At 49.9% G+C, this 15,739-nt stretch overlaps 1 protein-coding gene across 2 annotated transcripts in view; it reads left to right on the forward strand.

Annotated features, from left to right (window-relative positions):
* kif6 (kinesin family member 6) overlaps window positions 1-15,739 on the forward strand; it is a 129,390-nt gene that overhangs the window by 49,721 nt on the left and 63,930 nt on the right. For both annotated transcript variants that reach the window (XR_005633145.1, XM_039749546.1), the window contains exons 10-12: window positions 1,525-1,628; window positions 8,429-8,534; window positions 10,903-11,053. Coding sequence is in view for 1 of the 2 variants with exons in the window: in XM_039749546.1 (XP_039605480.1) it covers window positions 1,525-1,628; window positions 8,429-8,534; window positions 10,903-11,053 (361 nt within the window). In the remaining variant the exon portion in view is untranslated. The remainder of the gene's footprint in view (window positions 1-1,524; window positions 1,629-8,428; window positions 8,535-10,902; window positions 11,054-15,739) is intronic.

Below are 15,739 nucleotides of genomic sequence, written 5' to 3' on the forward strand. Positions count from 1 at the left end.
CGTTTGTGGTTTCATTTAAACCTCAGATCAAAGCACGTCCAGTACGAATACAAAGTGAGGTCAGAGGAGAAACATCATCGTCAGACCCCCGGCTTGGCACTGGAACAAAGGGGGCGTCAAACGTGAAACGAGGCAACTGTGGGGTGCAGTGGCTGAGCCCAATGTCTACGGAGAGTTGGCATGGGCACGGTAGGCCTGCAGAGCACCACCCTCAATGGGCAGGCAGCACTGTGGCGCCCCCTGCTTGTGCCTAGGGGGGTACCTGAGCTCTGGGCGGTGGAATGACCTCGATTTTGGGCTCACATTTCACCCGGGGGTCTCCAGTGCTGTTATGAGGGACTTTGTGTGATGGATGGTCCGGGACTCACACCCTACTCTGGACTTCCATTAGCTGAGCTGCACCGCTACAGGTGGGCACCAAAGTCCCCCTTTAGTATGACAGGTTGTGGGCATTCAGCCCCTTTACATCACCAAACTCGAAGAAGGCCGAATTCCACGGGCCCCCTCCTTTGTGCCACCCTTCTTCTCTAATTAATGGTTAAACTTCAGCTGGTGAGAATACCCCATTGCCTACCACTGGCCCGCCCATGTGGGCACAAGACTGGCTGCCAGCACTCGAGGAGTGCCACACTACCATGACTGCCCAAGTTGCAGCTTCACCTGCATTCACATTCCATGCCCTCCCCTGCACTTCTTTACCCAGATCTGCTTGTTGTGTGATTGGCACTGCTGTTGAATTTTGGGTAGTGGTGCCAGCTACTGTGGCTCCACTAGTTGGTAGGGCTGTGTGGGCCCGTCTCTGGCTGTTAGGCGCCAGTCAGTGGTCTTAGACTCTGGCCTGGCAAGTTAAGGTGGCGCTACTCCTGACGTGGCACACTGGTGGGCCGTAAGCACCATTGTCGTATTCCTGCCAGGTCTTGGCATTAGAGGAGAATTGTGTTGATTTAAAGCATGTGGCATACCTGCCAGGTTCAGCCCCCAACAGAGGGGCCCATGTAAGCAGGTGGGCTGGGGCTCACTGTGAAAAGGCGCTATATAAAGTAATCCAGCCCGTCAGTGCCAAGCCACTCCATTCCTGCCCAAAACTTTCTTCATTGTGGCACTGAAGTTTGTGAGGTGACCCACTGGGTGAACCTTGGGTGACTGCTTGAAAACAAAAAGCATGGTGACATTTGTGTCCTAGCCTGACAGAAAGGCGCTATATAAAGTCAAGGCGGCCCGTTGGTGCTTGACCAGTGACCAGCAGGTGTCCACGCTCTACAGCCACTGCTGACCTTCAGCACATCGGTGGGCTGGCCTGTGGCGCTCGGTGGGCCGCCTTCTCAGCGACTGCAGGCTTTGGCAGGCCATCTGGAGGGGAGCGTTGGAGTTTATGAAGCCTCCTAAATTTATTTGTAAGCCCTGCAATAAAACTCCTGGCGTTTGCCGTCTCAGCCTAATGGCTGATGGCAGCTGCAGCCTGGCGGCCTTCCCGAGGGAGAAGCCGAAAACGCAGCAACTGACTTTGTGTGTTCTGCCTTCCAGATGATCGCGCGCCTCAAGAGAGAAGTCCAGGAGCTGAAGGACGAGCTGGCCCTGGTGACTGGAGAGCAGCGGACGGAGCAGCTCACTGAGGAGGAACTCCAAAAGTAATTGTGGTTTGACGTCCGAGGCCCACGCCAGCGCCTGCCCGCCCGCCCACCGCTATGCTGCTCAACACGCCGTTAACTCGCTGAACTCTGGGTTTGACTGAAGTGTCCCGGCAGTCCGTCAAGTGGGGTGGTGAGGGTGGCGCTCAGATTGCCTACCGTGCTGTATAGCGCCCCCTGGCTCCTCTTTGAGCCACAATCTGTTGGGTCATGTGGTGGTCACACATTATAGCGCCCCCTGGCTCCACATTCCTCCATTTCCAGTTTTGTCATGTTGGCTTACAGTGCCCGCTAGCTATGCCATGAGCCACTGCCCATTGTGCCTGATGAGTTTGGTCACTCATTATAGCGCCCCTTAGCCCCATCGTTAGCCACTGCCCATTTTGGCATGTTGATTCTGTTTCTGTTCATTCGTTACAGCGCTTGCCCCCACATTGTGTAACTGCCCATTTTGTGGGGGTAACGCCTTGTGTTTGTTCATTCATCACAGACCCCCTTAGCGTCACATTGCTCCACTGTGCCCTAATGCCACGTTAATTCATTGAGTTTATTCACTTGTTATAGCGCCCCCTGTCATTTTGTCCTGTTGATTCTGTGTATTTGTTCATTTGTTATGGCGCCCCCTTTGCTCCGCATTGAGCCACTACATGTTTTGTCATGGTAATTTTTTGGATTTGTACAGTTCAGTACAGCGCCCCCTAGCGGCACACTGAGTCACTGCTCATTTGTTCCTGTTAATTTCTAACTCCCTTGAGTTTCTTCACTCGTCACAGCGCCCCCTAGCTCTGCTTTGCTTCACTGCCTATTTGGACCTGTTGTCTTACAGCGCCCCCTAGCCCCACATTGTATAACTGCCCATTTTGTGAGGGTATTTCCGTGTGTTTGTTCATTCATCACAGCCCTCCTTTAGCGTTGCATCGCTCCACTGCCTGTTTAGGCCTGTTGATTTACGTTGACCCCTAATGCCACATTTGCCCATTTTGCCATGTTAATTCATTGAGTTTGTTCACTTGTTTATAGCGCCCCCTAGCGCCCCCATTGCTCCACTGCCTGTTTGTCCATGTTGTTTTATAGCGCCCCCTAACTCCACCGTGAGCCAGTACCTAATTTGCCATTTTGCCTCCTGGTGTTTAACTCACTACAGCGCCACCTACTGTAGCACCAGGGTTACTTCGCATTTGAACCTTTGCTTCTGGTTGTGTGGGCTGCTTGTGCGCACAGCATGAATGGCAGTCCTGGCCTGTGGGCTGCCCAGTTGGAGGACTTACGGGTGGTCTACAGCACCGCCTGGGGAGACTTGTAATATTCAGGAGGAGTCGGAGTTTAAGTGCAGCCCCCTGACCCCAACCAGCCGAGTAAGTGTGGGTGTGAAAGGTGCTCAGAGTGCCGCGTGGTCAGGGCTTATAGGCTGTGGCAAAGATCTCACGTGGGCAAGGAGGGGGCACCTCTGCTTTTTTTAAGGGGCTGTCACCAGTCCGGACTGGACTGGAAAGTCATTCAGGAAAATGCAGCCAAAGTCCACAATTTCAGTTGTCGCCAATGTGCGATGGCGAAGCGACTTCTGCGTCTTGATTCTCCATCACTTCCCACGCTCGGGCGTGAAGGGAAGCTGGCAGGGCTCCCCTGGCATACGGCCCTCCGATTGCTTTTCCACTCCATCTTTTTGGTTAAACGTTTTCCAGTTCCAACAAGCAGCTGGACTTCAGTGTTGAGGCGGGACTTGGCAATGCATTGTGCCCCCTCACTGGAGCCCGTGGGCAGACTGGCGCCCCCTGCAGTTTATGTTTATGGGAAGACCTGTCTGTGTGGTGTGGGGCCTCTCGTATCCATATGATGATCTGTTATATAGCGCCTTTCATAGCTGCTTTATATCTGCCTGTTACAGCTGTCTGTATATTGTAGACTGTCTGTTATATAGCGCCTTTCATATCTGCCTGCCCACCTCTCTAGACATCTATTGATCAGAAAGGCACTATATGTACAGTGTGTATGTATTTAAACATATATAATGAAATAAATATCCTCAACACACACAGAAAAGGTTTGGGGCAGCCGCCCGTATACTTGAAGCCCTGGCTGCAAAAAGGCAGATGAGTGGCACAGATGTGTAAAAAGTCGAGTCCAGAGCAGAACCGAGGGTACAGGAAGGCGGTCTTGTATTTAAGGTGGAAAGGCGGAAGTGACATCGTCGAGGTCCAGGACAGGAAGTGATGTCATCAAGGCCAGGACAGGAAGTGATGTTGTCGGTGCACAAGCTGGCAGAAATTCTCATATCTGGTCTGCAAAGATAAAAGAGGAAGGTTTAGTGCGTGGCGCCACCTCCTGGCCTGGCGTGGAATTACCTTTGTTTGGTCCTTTTTAGCTGCCTTCTGCAGTATGCAGAGATATAGATAGATAGATAGATAGATATGTTACTGTCAATGTGTGACATTAGGCATTGTATTGAATGCCTAGGAAATCTACAGAATGATGAAACTGGGACATCAAAGTATGACACGGTTAACATTTCAGACATTTCCTTGGCCAAACCTTCATTCTGTATGATGGTGAGGGGAGGACTGAAGTGACAGTGAAGGACATTTTGGGCTATAAACGTCACACATTCTGTACAATAGCTGCTTTTCACTCATTGCCAGTACCTTGTATATCTGTCTATTTTATGGTGCCCTTTGTATCTATTACTGTATATAGCGCCTTTCTTCTCTGTCTGACTTCTAGTGCCTTGTGTATCAATCTACTTATCTGTCCATCTGTCTACCTGACTGTCTGCTGTATAGTGCCTTACATATCTGTCTATTTACTTGTCTACCCGTCTGTTTATTAGATAGACAGATAGATAGGAGCACACACGATATGTCTCTGTATTATATAGCGCCTTTCATATCTGTCCATCTTCCTGGCTGTTTTTTATTGAGCATCCTTCGTATCTGTTATGTCACGCCGTTCACATCTGTTACATAGCATAGCTGTGAAAGGTACTATATAGCGCCTTTCTCGTCCCCCCATGTGTTTTATAGTGCCCTTCATACCACGTGTGTGTGTGTGTTGTCTTCTCCACTTGTCCCACTCAGACCCTCATCAGTCCTTCCTTTCAGTTTTTCTCTGTCATTTGATTGACAGGTGTTGGCCGAGTTGTCTCCCTCTGATGCCCCCTGGCCAGGCGCTGACCTGTCCACTTTTCCAGTCTTTGGTTCATTTCCTCTCCGGCCAACATGGAGACTCTGTGTCATGTCATTGAGGTCACCTTGATTGCCCCTGCACAGCCTGCTGGGACAGAAGACCATGCAGATTCCTGGCAGTGCCCCGGTGGCCGCAGCGGTCACTTCTCACCTGCTGAGCTGATGCCCGTGTAGGCCGCAGACTGCTGGCGAGCTCCCCTTCCACGCACTGAAGCCTGATGTTAGTGTGAGTGTCAGCTGCAGTGCGGACCACCACTGCCCTCCACATCAGCGGCCTACCAAAGCCCGAAAGTCAGAAGAGTTGGGCCGTCCCTGGGCTGGCGTAGGAACAGGAGTCTCACCGAGTGCTCGACCCGATGACGGAGACTTTCGGTTACCTTATATAGCGCCCCCCACAGCATAGAGAGCCCTCGTGATAAGAGGGGGGACTCATCAGTCACATCTGTGTTTTTATATAGCGCCCTTCATACCAAACCTTGTTACAGAGCTAACACGATGACAGCATGAACAAGTCGTGATATAGCGCCCTTCATGTTGTTTCATACAGTGCATCCAGAAAGTATTCCCAGCGCTTCATCACTTTTTCCACATTTTCTTATGTCACAGCCTTATTCCCAAATGGATTAAATTCATTTTTTTCCTCAGAATTCTACACACAACACCCCATAATGACAACGTGAAAAAAGTTTATTTTGCAAATTTATTAAAAATATAAAAACTGAGAAAGCACATGTCCATAAGTATTCACAGCCTTTGCCATGAAGCTCCAAATTGAGCTCAGGTCCATCCTGTTTCCCCTGATCATCCTTGAGATGTTTCATTGGAGTCCACCTGTGGTCAATTCAGTTGACTGGACATGATTTGAAAGGCACACACCTGTCTATAGAAGGTCCCACAGTTGACAGTTCATGTCAGAGCACAAACCAAGCATGAAGTCAAAGGAATTGTCTGTAGACCTCCGTGACAGGATTGTCTCGAGGCACAAATCTGGGGAAGGTTACAGAAAAATGTCTGCTGCTTTGAAGGTCCCAATGAGCACAGTGGCCTCCATCATCCGTAAGTGGAAGAAGTTCGAAACCACCAGGACTTTTCCTAGAGCTGGCTGGCCATCTAAACTGAGCGATCAGGAGAGAAGAGCCTCAGTCAGGGAGGTGACCAAGAACCTGATGGTCACTCTGTCAGAGCTCCAGAGGTCCTCTGTGGAGAGAGGAGAACCTTCCAGAAGGACAACCATCTCGGCAGCAATCCACCAATCAGGCCTGTATGGTAGAGTGGCCAGACGGAAGCCACTCCTTAGTAAAAGGCACATGGCAGCCCACCTGGAGTTTGCCAAAAGGCACCTGAAGGACTCTCAGACCATGAGAAACAAAATTCTCTGGTCTGATGAGACAAAGATTGAACTCTTTGGTGTGAATGCCAGGCGTCACGTTTGGAGGAAACCAGGCACCGCTCATCACCAGGCCAATACCATCCCTACAGTGAAGCATGGTGGTGGCAGCATCAGGAACTGGGAGACTAGTCAGGATAAAAGGAAAGATGACTGCAGCAATGTACAGAGACATCCTGGATGAAAACCTGCTCCAGAGCGCTCTTGACCTCAGACTGGGGCGACGGTTCATCTTTCAGCAGGACAACGACCCTAAGCACACAGCCAAGATATCAAAGGAGTGGCTTCAGGACAACTCTGTGAATGTCCTTGAGTGGCCCAGACTTGAATCTGATTGAACATCTCTGGAGAGATCTTAAAATGGCTGTGCACCGACGCTTCCCATCCAACCTGATGGAGCTTGAGAGGTGCTGCAAAGAGGAATGGGCCAAACTGGCCAAGAAAAGGTGTGCCAAGCTTGTGGCATCATATTCAAAAGACTTGAGGCTGGAATTGCTGCCAAAGGGCATCGACAAAGTATTGAGCAAAGGCTGGAATACTTATGGACATGGATTTCTCAGTTTTTATTTTTAATAAATTTGCACAAACCTCAAGTAAACTTTTTTCACGTTGTCATTATGGGGTGTTGTGTGTAGAATTCTGAGGAAAAAAACGAATTTAATCCATTTGGGAATAAGGCTGTGACATAAAATGTGGAGAAAGTGATGTGCTGTGAATACTTCCGGATGCACTGTATAGCGCCTTTCTGTGAACGCCATTAACAAGGACCAGCTTTGCCATTCAGCCGTCTATGACGCGCGCCGTATCAACACAAATCTTTGCCTCATATAGCGCCTTTCAGTGAAGCCATTTACGGCACTTAACATAAAAACAAGGCTGGCAGTCACTGGGTGCTTTAAGAAGCACTTACAGCGTTAGGGTTGATCAAATGATATCAAATAAAAAATAAAAATAGTTTAACGCAAGGGTGCTTATTCCTGCCACAGGTGATGGGCACCCTGGCATTGAGTATAAAATAAGAAATCCAGGAGTAACGGAGGAAGGGGTAGAGTCTGTATTTGAACCCTAGACCACCAGGACACGCTTGTCCATTTCATGCTTTATTTCTTTCATCTGCCTTTCCGAGTGGCTCTGGCTGCTGTAATTCAGCTCCCTGCCCATGAAGGGGGGCACTAGACCAGTGCATGGTAGTGCATACCCTGACCACATGGCTTTGGACAACTGGAGGACCACCCTGCTGGAGGCTGCGGGGTTCAAGTGCCACATCGGACATCTCAACCTCCATTAGTTGAATGTAGCGGCCTGATGCCACCATGGCACACAGCACTGTCTGGCCCGCTGTTAAGTTGGCATGTGTGATGACTCCATTGAGTGCCCTTTTACTTCAGGTAATGCCAAAGGGCTTTGAGACCCTCCAGTGTGAATGTTACCATTTTTTATGTATTGCCTTTCATGGCGACTGAACACTGGCACTGTTTTTAGTTCACGCTTAACCTGACATTGACTGGCATGAAGCCGAAGGGCAGTTGATCACAGACACAGCCTCACATGGTCTTTCAGAATTGGGGGAATAACTTTGGGCTAATAAGAGAAGAACGTGCCAACTGGCCCCTGAACTGAGCCATGTCTCCCACATCAGGGCTCATGAAGAGGCCACATGTGGCATTATAAGCACTTACAAAGAGTGACTGCCCACGCCAGTTTGTTAAACTGCACTTCCGAAGGAGCCCTCAGGAGGGCAGCAGCTGTCTTGGTGGTATTCCAGAATGCACAAGGGGAGGAGGAACTGAAGGCTGCAAAAAAACATGCCAGGAACGCAGCCCACCATCTGTAGGGTGCCCACCTCACAGACTCGCTTGGCATAGACGAGAGTAATGTCCGCCACCATGTCAATGTTTGTGTGCAGCCTTTCCAGCATTAAGGTGAGTGCAGCGGCTACACAGCCGTAAGCCCTCAGAATGCCCACTGTGGATGCCCTGTCCATTTTATGTGGCATGCGTACAGCCTTTGTCTTATATAGTGCCTTTCACAGAGAGTGCAATCTGAATGATTGGACAGTGCAGGACCGGACACGCATGTGGTGCCCGTTTCACAATTCACTTTAGCCACCATATGGGGGGTTTTAAGTGGATCCCTGAGGCCTGCCATACCCTGTGACAGCGCCTCCTGCTGACACCGTTGGTGACTCTTGGACTGTGCTCTCTGATGGTTTCATTTGTTTTTGTTTGTTTTAGATTGGAGGAGCAGATTAAAACATTTTTGGAAGATGGAGACCCTGAAGCATCTCTGGAGGTCGGGGTGGACATGCGCAAGATTCACCACTGTTTCCAGAGACTCAAGGTGAGCGCCGTTCACTCAGATTTATGAGATCGGCAGGCTGGTCCATTACCAATAAGACGAGGCTGATTCGGTCTGGGTGGAACTCCGCTGGCTGTCCGGGCCACCCAAACACATACAGTATTGTATACTCGGTCTCTCCTGAAATGTGCTGGGAAGCCAACCATTTGGTTAACATCCATGATGAAGCCACACCCCTTCAGTACAGCTGTGCATAAAGCATGTGGCCCCGCCCATTCATGTTACAACTGGTCTGATTAAGGGTGAAGCCCCGCCTCTTCACTCCAGACATCCTCAAATCAATGAAGAAGGCTCGCCTCTGACCTCTTCTCTAAAGACCTTACTCAGATGTTTGACAAAGCCACGCCCCTTCAATATTGGCATTCTCAGCAGATATGTGGTGAAGCTCCTCCCTTTAACTCCTTAACCTTAAAGACTGAGGCCCCGCCCCTTCACTATAGACATGCCTCACTATATAATGAAGCCCCGCCCTGCATTATAGAGATGCTCAGATCTGTGATGAAGTCCCGCCCCTCCATTATTGACATCCTTAGGTCTGTGGTGAAGTCTGACTGGCTTATGGATGGCCACTGCTTGTCCAGCCTGGTACCCTTAGGATAATCAAACTCCTCTCATTGTCTAGCTGACTCCTCCATTTTAGATGTGCTTATAGGATGAAGCCCCACCCCTTTACCATAGACATGCTCAGGTCTGTGGTGAAGCCCCTCCCCTCCATTAATGACATGCTTAGGTCTGTGGTGAAGCCCCTCCCCTCCATTATAGACATGCTTAGGTCTGTGGTGAAGCCCCTCCCCTCTATTATAGACATTAATTGCTCAGCCCGGTACCCTTAGGATAATCAAACTCCTCTCATTGTCTAGCTGACTCCTCCATTTTAGATGTGCTTATAGGATGAAGCCCCACCCCTTTACCATAGACATGCTCGGGTCTGTGGTGAAGCCCCTCCCCTCCATTAATGACATGCTTAGGTCTGTGGTGAAGCCCCTCCCCTCCATTATACACATTCTTAGGTCTGTGGTGAAGCCCCTCCCCTCTATTATAGACATTAATTGTTCAGCCCGGTACCCTTAGGATAATCAAACTCATCTCATTGTCTAGCTGACTCCTCCATTTTAGATGTGCTTATAGGATGAAGCCCCACCCCTTCACCATAGACATGCTCAGATCTGTGGTGAAGCCCCGCCCCTTTGATGCTAACTTGCTCAGGTTAGGTCTGTGACATGTGTGGTTACAATTCATCAGATTCCTCATCAACACTCCACCTCTCCCAAAACTGACTTTGCACATTTCATTGTCCCCATCAATGGCCCTCGACATCTAGCTGCTCCTGTCACCTGGCTGTCGCAAACCTCTTCTGGCTCCTTCATTGGCTGATCTTGAAGCCTCTTCACCTGAGCGTCGTTTCAACAGCCTCATTTCAGGATTCACTAGCGCCCCCGTCTGAAACCCTCTGCTGGATCTTCAGTCTGTCCGTCCTGCCGCCTTGCCCTTGTCCTTGTCCTTGGCACACTTCTTCAGCCACCCATCATTGCCATTTTATTAATTGTACAGCAAGGAGGTGAGGTGGTAGTAAGTTGTGGAATATTCTCCATTCATTTGTGTTTTGGGGTCACTCCTAAAGCCCAAAAAGTGTCTGATGTGAGTGCGCCCCCTACAGGTGGGCCTGCTGTGGCCACAATGAAAGCTGTCATATGAAATGGCTTTGCTTTCTTCCCAACATCCAGTGGAAGGTTTCTGACTTGGGTGCTGCACAGTGTTGGCCTGAAGGGGGCGCTCGTGAGCAGAAACCTCAAAGAGTAGCCAGTGGGGACCAGAAATCCAAACCCAAAGGGCACATTTAGTGGCAACACTTGGCATTAACAGTAGGGGTGATAGATTAGCCAACTATAAAAAGAGAAAATGCTGTGCCCTCTTGGAGCCTTACTGGGCAATGGTTGAGCCCAGCTGGCACTCCTCTTGTCACCTCCAGATCCTTTCCTTCTGTTCTGCCACTCCCACTTCACTTGCACCCAACTCAAAGCCCCCTCAGATAAGGCTGGCTGCTGTGCTGGAGCTCCCTCTAGTGGCTCCTCCAGGCGTTGCGTGTAAAGACCACAAAGTGACCTCAGCCTCTGACTTTCAGCCTTCCTTTAATTTACCGTCATGTTCTAAGGGGGAGTTGGAGAAGGGGGTTGTGGGGGTCTCGGTTCCATTTTACACCCACTGTGGGTCTTTGTTGTTCTGAAACACATTCTGTCCAGTGGTCATTTGACCTGCGTGGCTCCTCATATTTCCTTAGGCACTCACTGTGAAAGGCGCTATATACTGTCTGTTATTTATTTATTCATGTATTTGTTTCTCTTTCCTTCAGGTATATGCCAAAGAAAAAACGGTGCCTTCTGCTGTCGGAGACCACGGAGATTCGCACGCCGCTCCCCAGGATGAGCCGCTGCCCGACGAAGTGAAGCTCAGTAGGCTGGCGAAGATGGAGGAGCTCCTGCAGCAGAGAGATAATGAAATCAGTATCCTTTACTTACTTGGCATCGCTGCCCTAGTGCCATGAAACGTGTAGGGCCTGACGCAGTCCAGCCTGGCAGACCGACATTGGTGCTGGGTGCCCAGGTCAGGTACTGGAGGGGCTTTATCTTGAGGGGCACCTGAAGCTTAAAAAATGCCCACCAGGTTAGGCGGTGCAACTAAACTGGCCAAAATGGCTCCACAGTCCCTCAGTCAGGCCTCTCTAAAGGCTGATGACCGGCTGCCGAATTCTGTAGCGCCCCCCCACTGTGTAGTGTCCAAGTCAGGAGAAGGTACAGAGGACACACGGACATCACTGGGCTACGGGTGAGCAGCAAGGTCGGTGGCTCATGAAGTACCAGGGAAGGCTGAAGGAGTTGAAACATAGATGGCTGAAATGGAGGACATAAGGGGGCGCCACTGAGGCTGGACGACAGGCCATTTTAACAAATATCAGAAAATAACGCGGGGACGCGCAAAACGAGCGACGTGGGCCAGATGGCAAAAGGAGCCACCTAAGCTTCATAGTACCTGGGGCTCTTTTAGCTTGTGCCAGTGGGCTGGGGGGGCACCTGGTCCATCTTCAGCCATCCATGACAACCCATACTGGAACAAGCCGGCTACACTAAGTTCATGTGTGTTACATGAGCAGATGATACGGTGTCATGTGAGAAGGCGGTGTGACATGGCAGAACATGGCATGGCATGGCATGTGATATCTGTTATAGAGTGCCATTTCATGGCTGTGTGCCACCTGTCTTATATAGTGCCTTTCACAGGTGTGTCTGTCAATCTATCCATGTGTTATATGGTGCCTTTCATATCCATCATCTGTACATTATACAGCACCCTTCACATCTATCTATCTATCTATTATATAGCGCCTTTCCCCATCTGTCATATATCTCTACTTTATACAGTGCCTGTTTGAAGCTCTCTCTCTCTCTCTGTATTTATATAGTGCCTTTCAAGTCTCTGTATTTTGTGATGCCACTGTCTCTATCTGTCTGTCTGCTATATAGTGCCTTTCCTGCCTGTCTATCTTTTCAGCCTATTGAGTTCCTTCCTCTGTTGTCTTTCATGAATCAGAGCCTGGTGGTCTGTCCTCGGGTGACAAGCCCTCCCACTGTGGAGTGGAGCCTTTCCTGGCATCAGATGCCCCTGAAAATATTCGGAAGACCAGTATGGAGCCCCTGGGCCAGGCCTGGTGTGGTGTGGGTGCAGGTGCAGATCTCCCTAAGGCTGCCCGACTTGTCACTGATTTAGCCATTTGTGACAAACACTTTTTTTTCGTGCCACGTCCTCATTCTCTTTCTCACAAGTTCAGGCCTCTTGTTTTTTTGCTGGTTAAAGCGGGCAGTGCGGCGCCCCTAGTGGAGGGCTTGCCACTGCCCCGACTGTGAGAGAAGACCACTCAATTTGTCTACCCCTCTGGTTAGACAACACATAGCCGCAGTGCTGACTCAGTGTCCTGGGGGGGGGGGGCACGAGTATGCCAGAGAGACGCTGGCACTGGGCGCCTTTGTCCATTTTAATAAAGGGGCTCTAATTGTCTCATTCGCGCTTTACTGCCAGGTGTGCTTCCGGACTTCCTTGTCTGACCACCTCCAGTTCCCCTGCAGGGATCCCAGCTGGTGTGTGATACCAAATTCCAGTGGCACGACTGCCCCCCTCAGCTGCTGGACAGGCTTTTCTTGGCTGTGGTGGTCTTTGCCTGCCTTGCAGTGTTTTTCCATATCCAGTTAAAAAAGGGGCATCCACTGGAGTCGAGGCCAGCATAGGAGACCACCAGTCCTGGGATTCTGTCCAGTCTTGTTTTATTACTTGGGTGCTTCAGCAGTTAGTTCTCAGACATGGGTTCAACTCGGGGGTCTGCAGAGTCTCATCCAGGAACGCGTTCTCTCTAGCCAGTGGGCAGTGACGAGGGGCTTAACTGTGGTGGTCTGGGTGGGTGTTTGTCCTAAACTGTACTCCAGTCCCACTTCTTCAAGTGCCTGTCTTAGGAGAGTTCAGTAACTTTACGTTACTTTCTCTTGTTCAATCTGTTTTATATAGCGCCTTTCATGGCCTGTTCAGTCACAAGATGCGTCACAAACGTACAAAGAGAATGTCCCAAAGACACCAAGAGCGCCACTAGGGGACGATGGGCATAGGATGACAGCCTCAAACCCACTTGATCACATAAGGCAAAGGCCCACGCTGGCACAGGGCACAAAGTACAAGCAAATCCTGAGGGGGCCGCCAGTCCATCACAAAGCCCACCCGCACTCCCAGGTAGGGGTGTTTAAAGTGCCCGAGGAGGGTGAATGAGAAAAAGTCACAAAGACAAATGGCACTCTGGCAGAGGCGTTGGATCTGGGAGTCTACACGCTAACCTCTGTGCCACCGTGCCACCCACCTACATGGAGCTGAGAGAAGCTGTAGTGCTGTAAAGCCAGAAGATGGCATGAGAGGCGGGCGAAGGGGTACGTGTTCAAAGGCGCCATATCAGAGGTAGGTTACCTTTATGAAAACAAGACCCTCTGAGGCAGATCAGTGACCTGCAGTTGGAATTGGCTTTGCATTGTGGAATGTCTTGAAATGGAAATACAAAGAGAATGAGCCCTGAAAGGCACTATATAATCTAAATGGCTTGTGCTCTCCTTGTTTTTGTGTTTTGAAATGGAGTTTGGGTTGAAAGGCGCTATATCAAACAGAGGAATCGATTGCCTTGCACTGTATTTGTATGTAGCGCCTTAAAATGGAGCTCACTTAGTTTGAAAGGCGCTATATATCAAGCAGCTTAACTAGCTGATTCTTGTCTTTGCTTTGTTACGTATATTTGTTATATAGTGCCTTTCAAATCAACCTCCAATGACAGTAAATTGTGTCGTGGCGGTCACATTGCCTGGTGCTGTAGACGTTGTCCATAATAGAGTGCCTTTTGAAAGGCGCTATATATCAAATGAATGAACCTTGTAAGATGTCGTATCAGACCGCTGAACTGTGTTGTGCCGTAATTAGTGAAACACTGAAATGGAGTTCACTTTGAATCGCCTTGAAAGGCGCTATATCAAGCACACCGGGGTGAGCCGTGTCACACTGTTTAACTTCAGTTGGCTTTATCGTTGTGTCTGCTTTATTCAAATGAACGGTCAAATATCCTTGAAAGGCGCTATATCAACACAAACTGAATTCACTGAGCCTTGGGCTGTAATCGTATTTGGGTCACAGTGATGTCATTTCAAGTTCACCCCGTCAGGCGCTATATCAGTGACTCTTTAAATAAGGGGGGTCTGCCAGACAGCCGATGTGCCTCATCCTGCACTTGTTTTTATGATATAGCGCCTAGCGAAGGTGCCCACTTGATGACGTTCGCTCACTGGCACGTTTTAGACGCTGCGCTCTTGTGATGTATGACACAGGTTCCCAAATAACTCTTTGGGTCTCCCTGGTTTAATAAGGAGGTCTGCCACAGTAATAGTGCCTTCTCTAGCTGGGGTGCCATGTCTGAGTGGTGCCCCGTTTTCATCTGAGCTTTGGTCCGAATGAGACGGCACCTTCCGGAAGGGGCGGAGTCAGGGGCCCTCACTGGGCGTCCTCTCTGCGCTGTTGGATCAGAGAGAGACGACACCACTAGGGTCAGCAGCGCCCCTTATGTCCTGGGGTGGTATTGCTTGCCAAGGATGATCCTTGGGCGCACTTTTGTGTGAGATGCGTCCGTCCTGAGTGATGGGCAGTTTGTAGTTCAACTGTGAACTTCCTGGTGCCTGTTAAATAAGAGTGGATCTGTCCAGGATTTGACATCAGGGACCCTTGAGAAGCCATCACACCTCCGAGTCATCAACGGCGCGTCTTTACAACATCGGAGTCACTTTGACGAGAGCAGGCCATTCAGCTCGTTGGGGTCGCCTATCGTGTCCACCTCAAGTTGAGATCTGAAGGCCACTGGACTTAGGTTGTCACTTCATGCCATGGGTTTGTGGTGCTATGTGAAGAAAAAAATCCTACAATTTGGGCGAATCTGCCCTTACGTTTCCAGTAGTGTCCACGAAGAGTAGCAACTGGGATTTATTGTATTAATTCCCTTCATAATTTGAAACCCTTCTGCTATGCCAACATGTGATCTGCATTGGCTTCAAATGTAGATGGCGTTCCTCCCTCAGTTTCTCTCTGTGGTCCTGAATCCCCCAGTTGGTCTCCTCAGGACTTTCTCTTGTGCTGCTTTGTCTTTTTTTTTTAAATGTGGACACCAAACCTGAAGACAGCACTGCAGGTGAGGCCTCACTGGTGAGTGATATAGCGTAAGTGTACACGTCAAGGCGCTATATAACCTCACCTCGCACCGAATCACTTCCACCATTCGCTCTGTTAACCTCCGTGTAACTCGGCGCCTTCAGTCTTTTCTCCTATCTGTGGTCCTGAATCTGCCCTGCTGCTCCCCTCTGGACTCTCTCGACTGCTGCTGTGTCTTTTTCTAATATGGAGACCCAAAGCTGCACTCAAGACCCCATATGAGGCCTCAGCAGTGTGTTATGCAGCTAAAGTAGGACCTCCCCTGCTACTTCAAGGCGCTATATAACCGAACATCCTATTAGCCTTCTTATTTGCTTCTGTTAACTTCACTCATGTCGCCTCTCCATCTCCATTTCCCTCATCTTCTCCAGTCGCTCCGCCTCAGTTGCTCTCGGTGGTCCTGAATCTGCTCTGCT

Source organism: Polypterus senegalus, chromosome 3, assembly GCF_016835505.1.
Source record: "Polypterus senegalus isolate Bchr_013 chromosome 3, ASM1683550v1, whole genome shotgun sequence".
Taxonomy (NCBI): Eukaryota; Metazoa; Chordata; class Cladistia; order Polypteriformes; family Polypteridae; genus Polypterus; species Polypterus senegalus.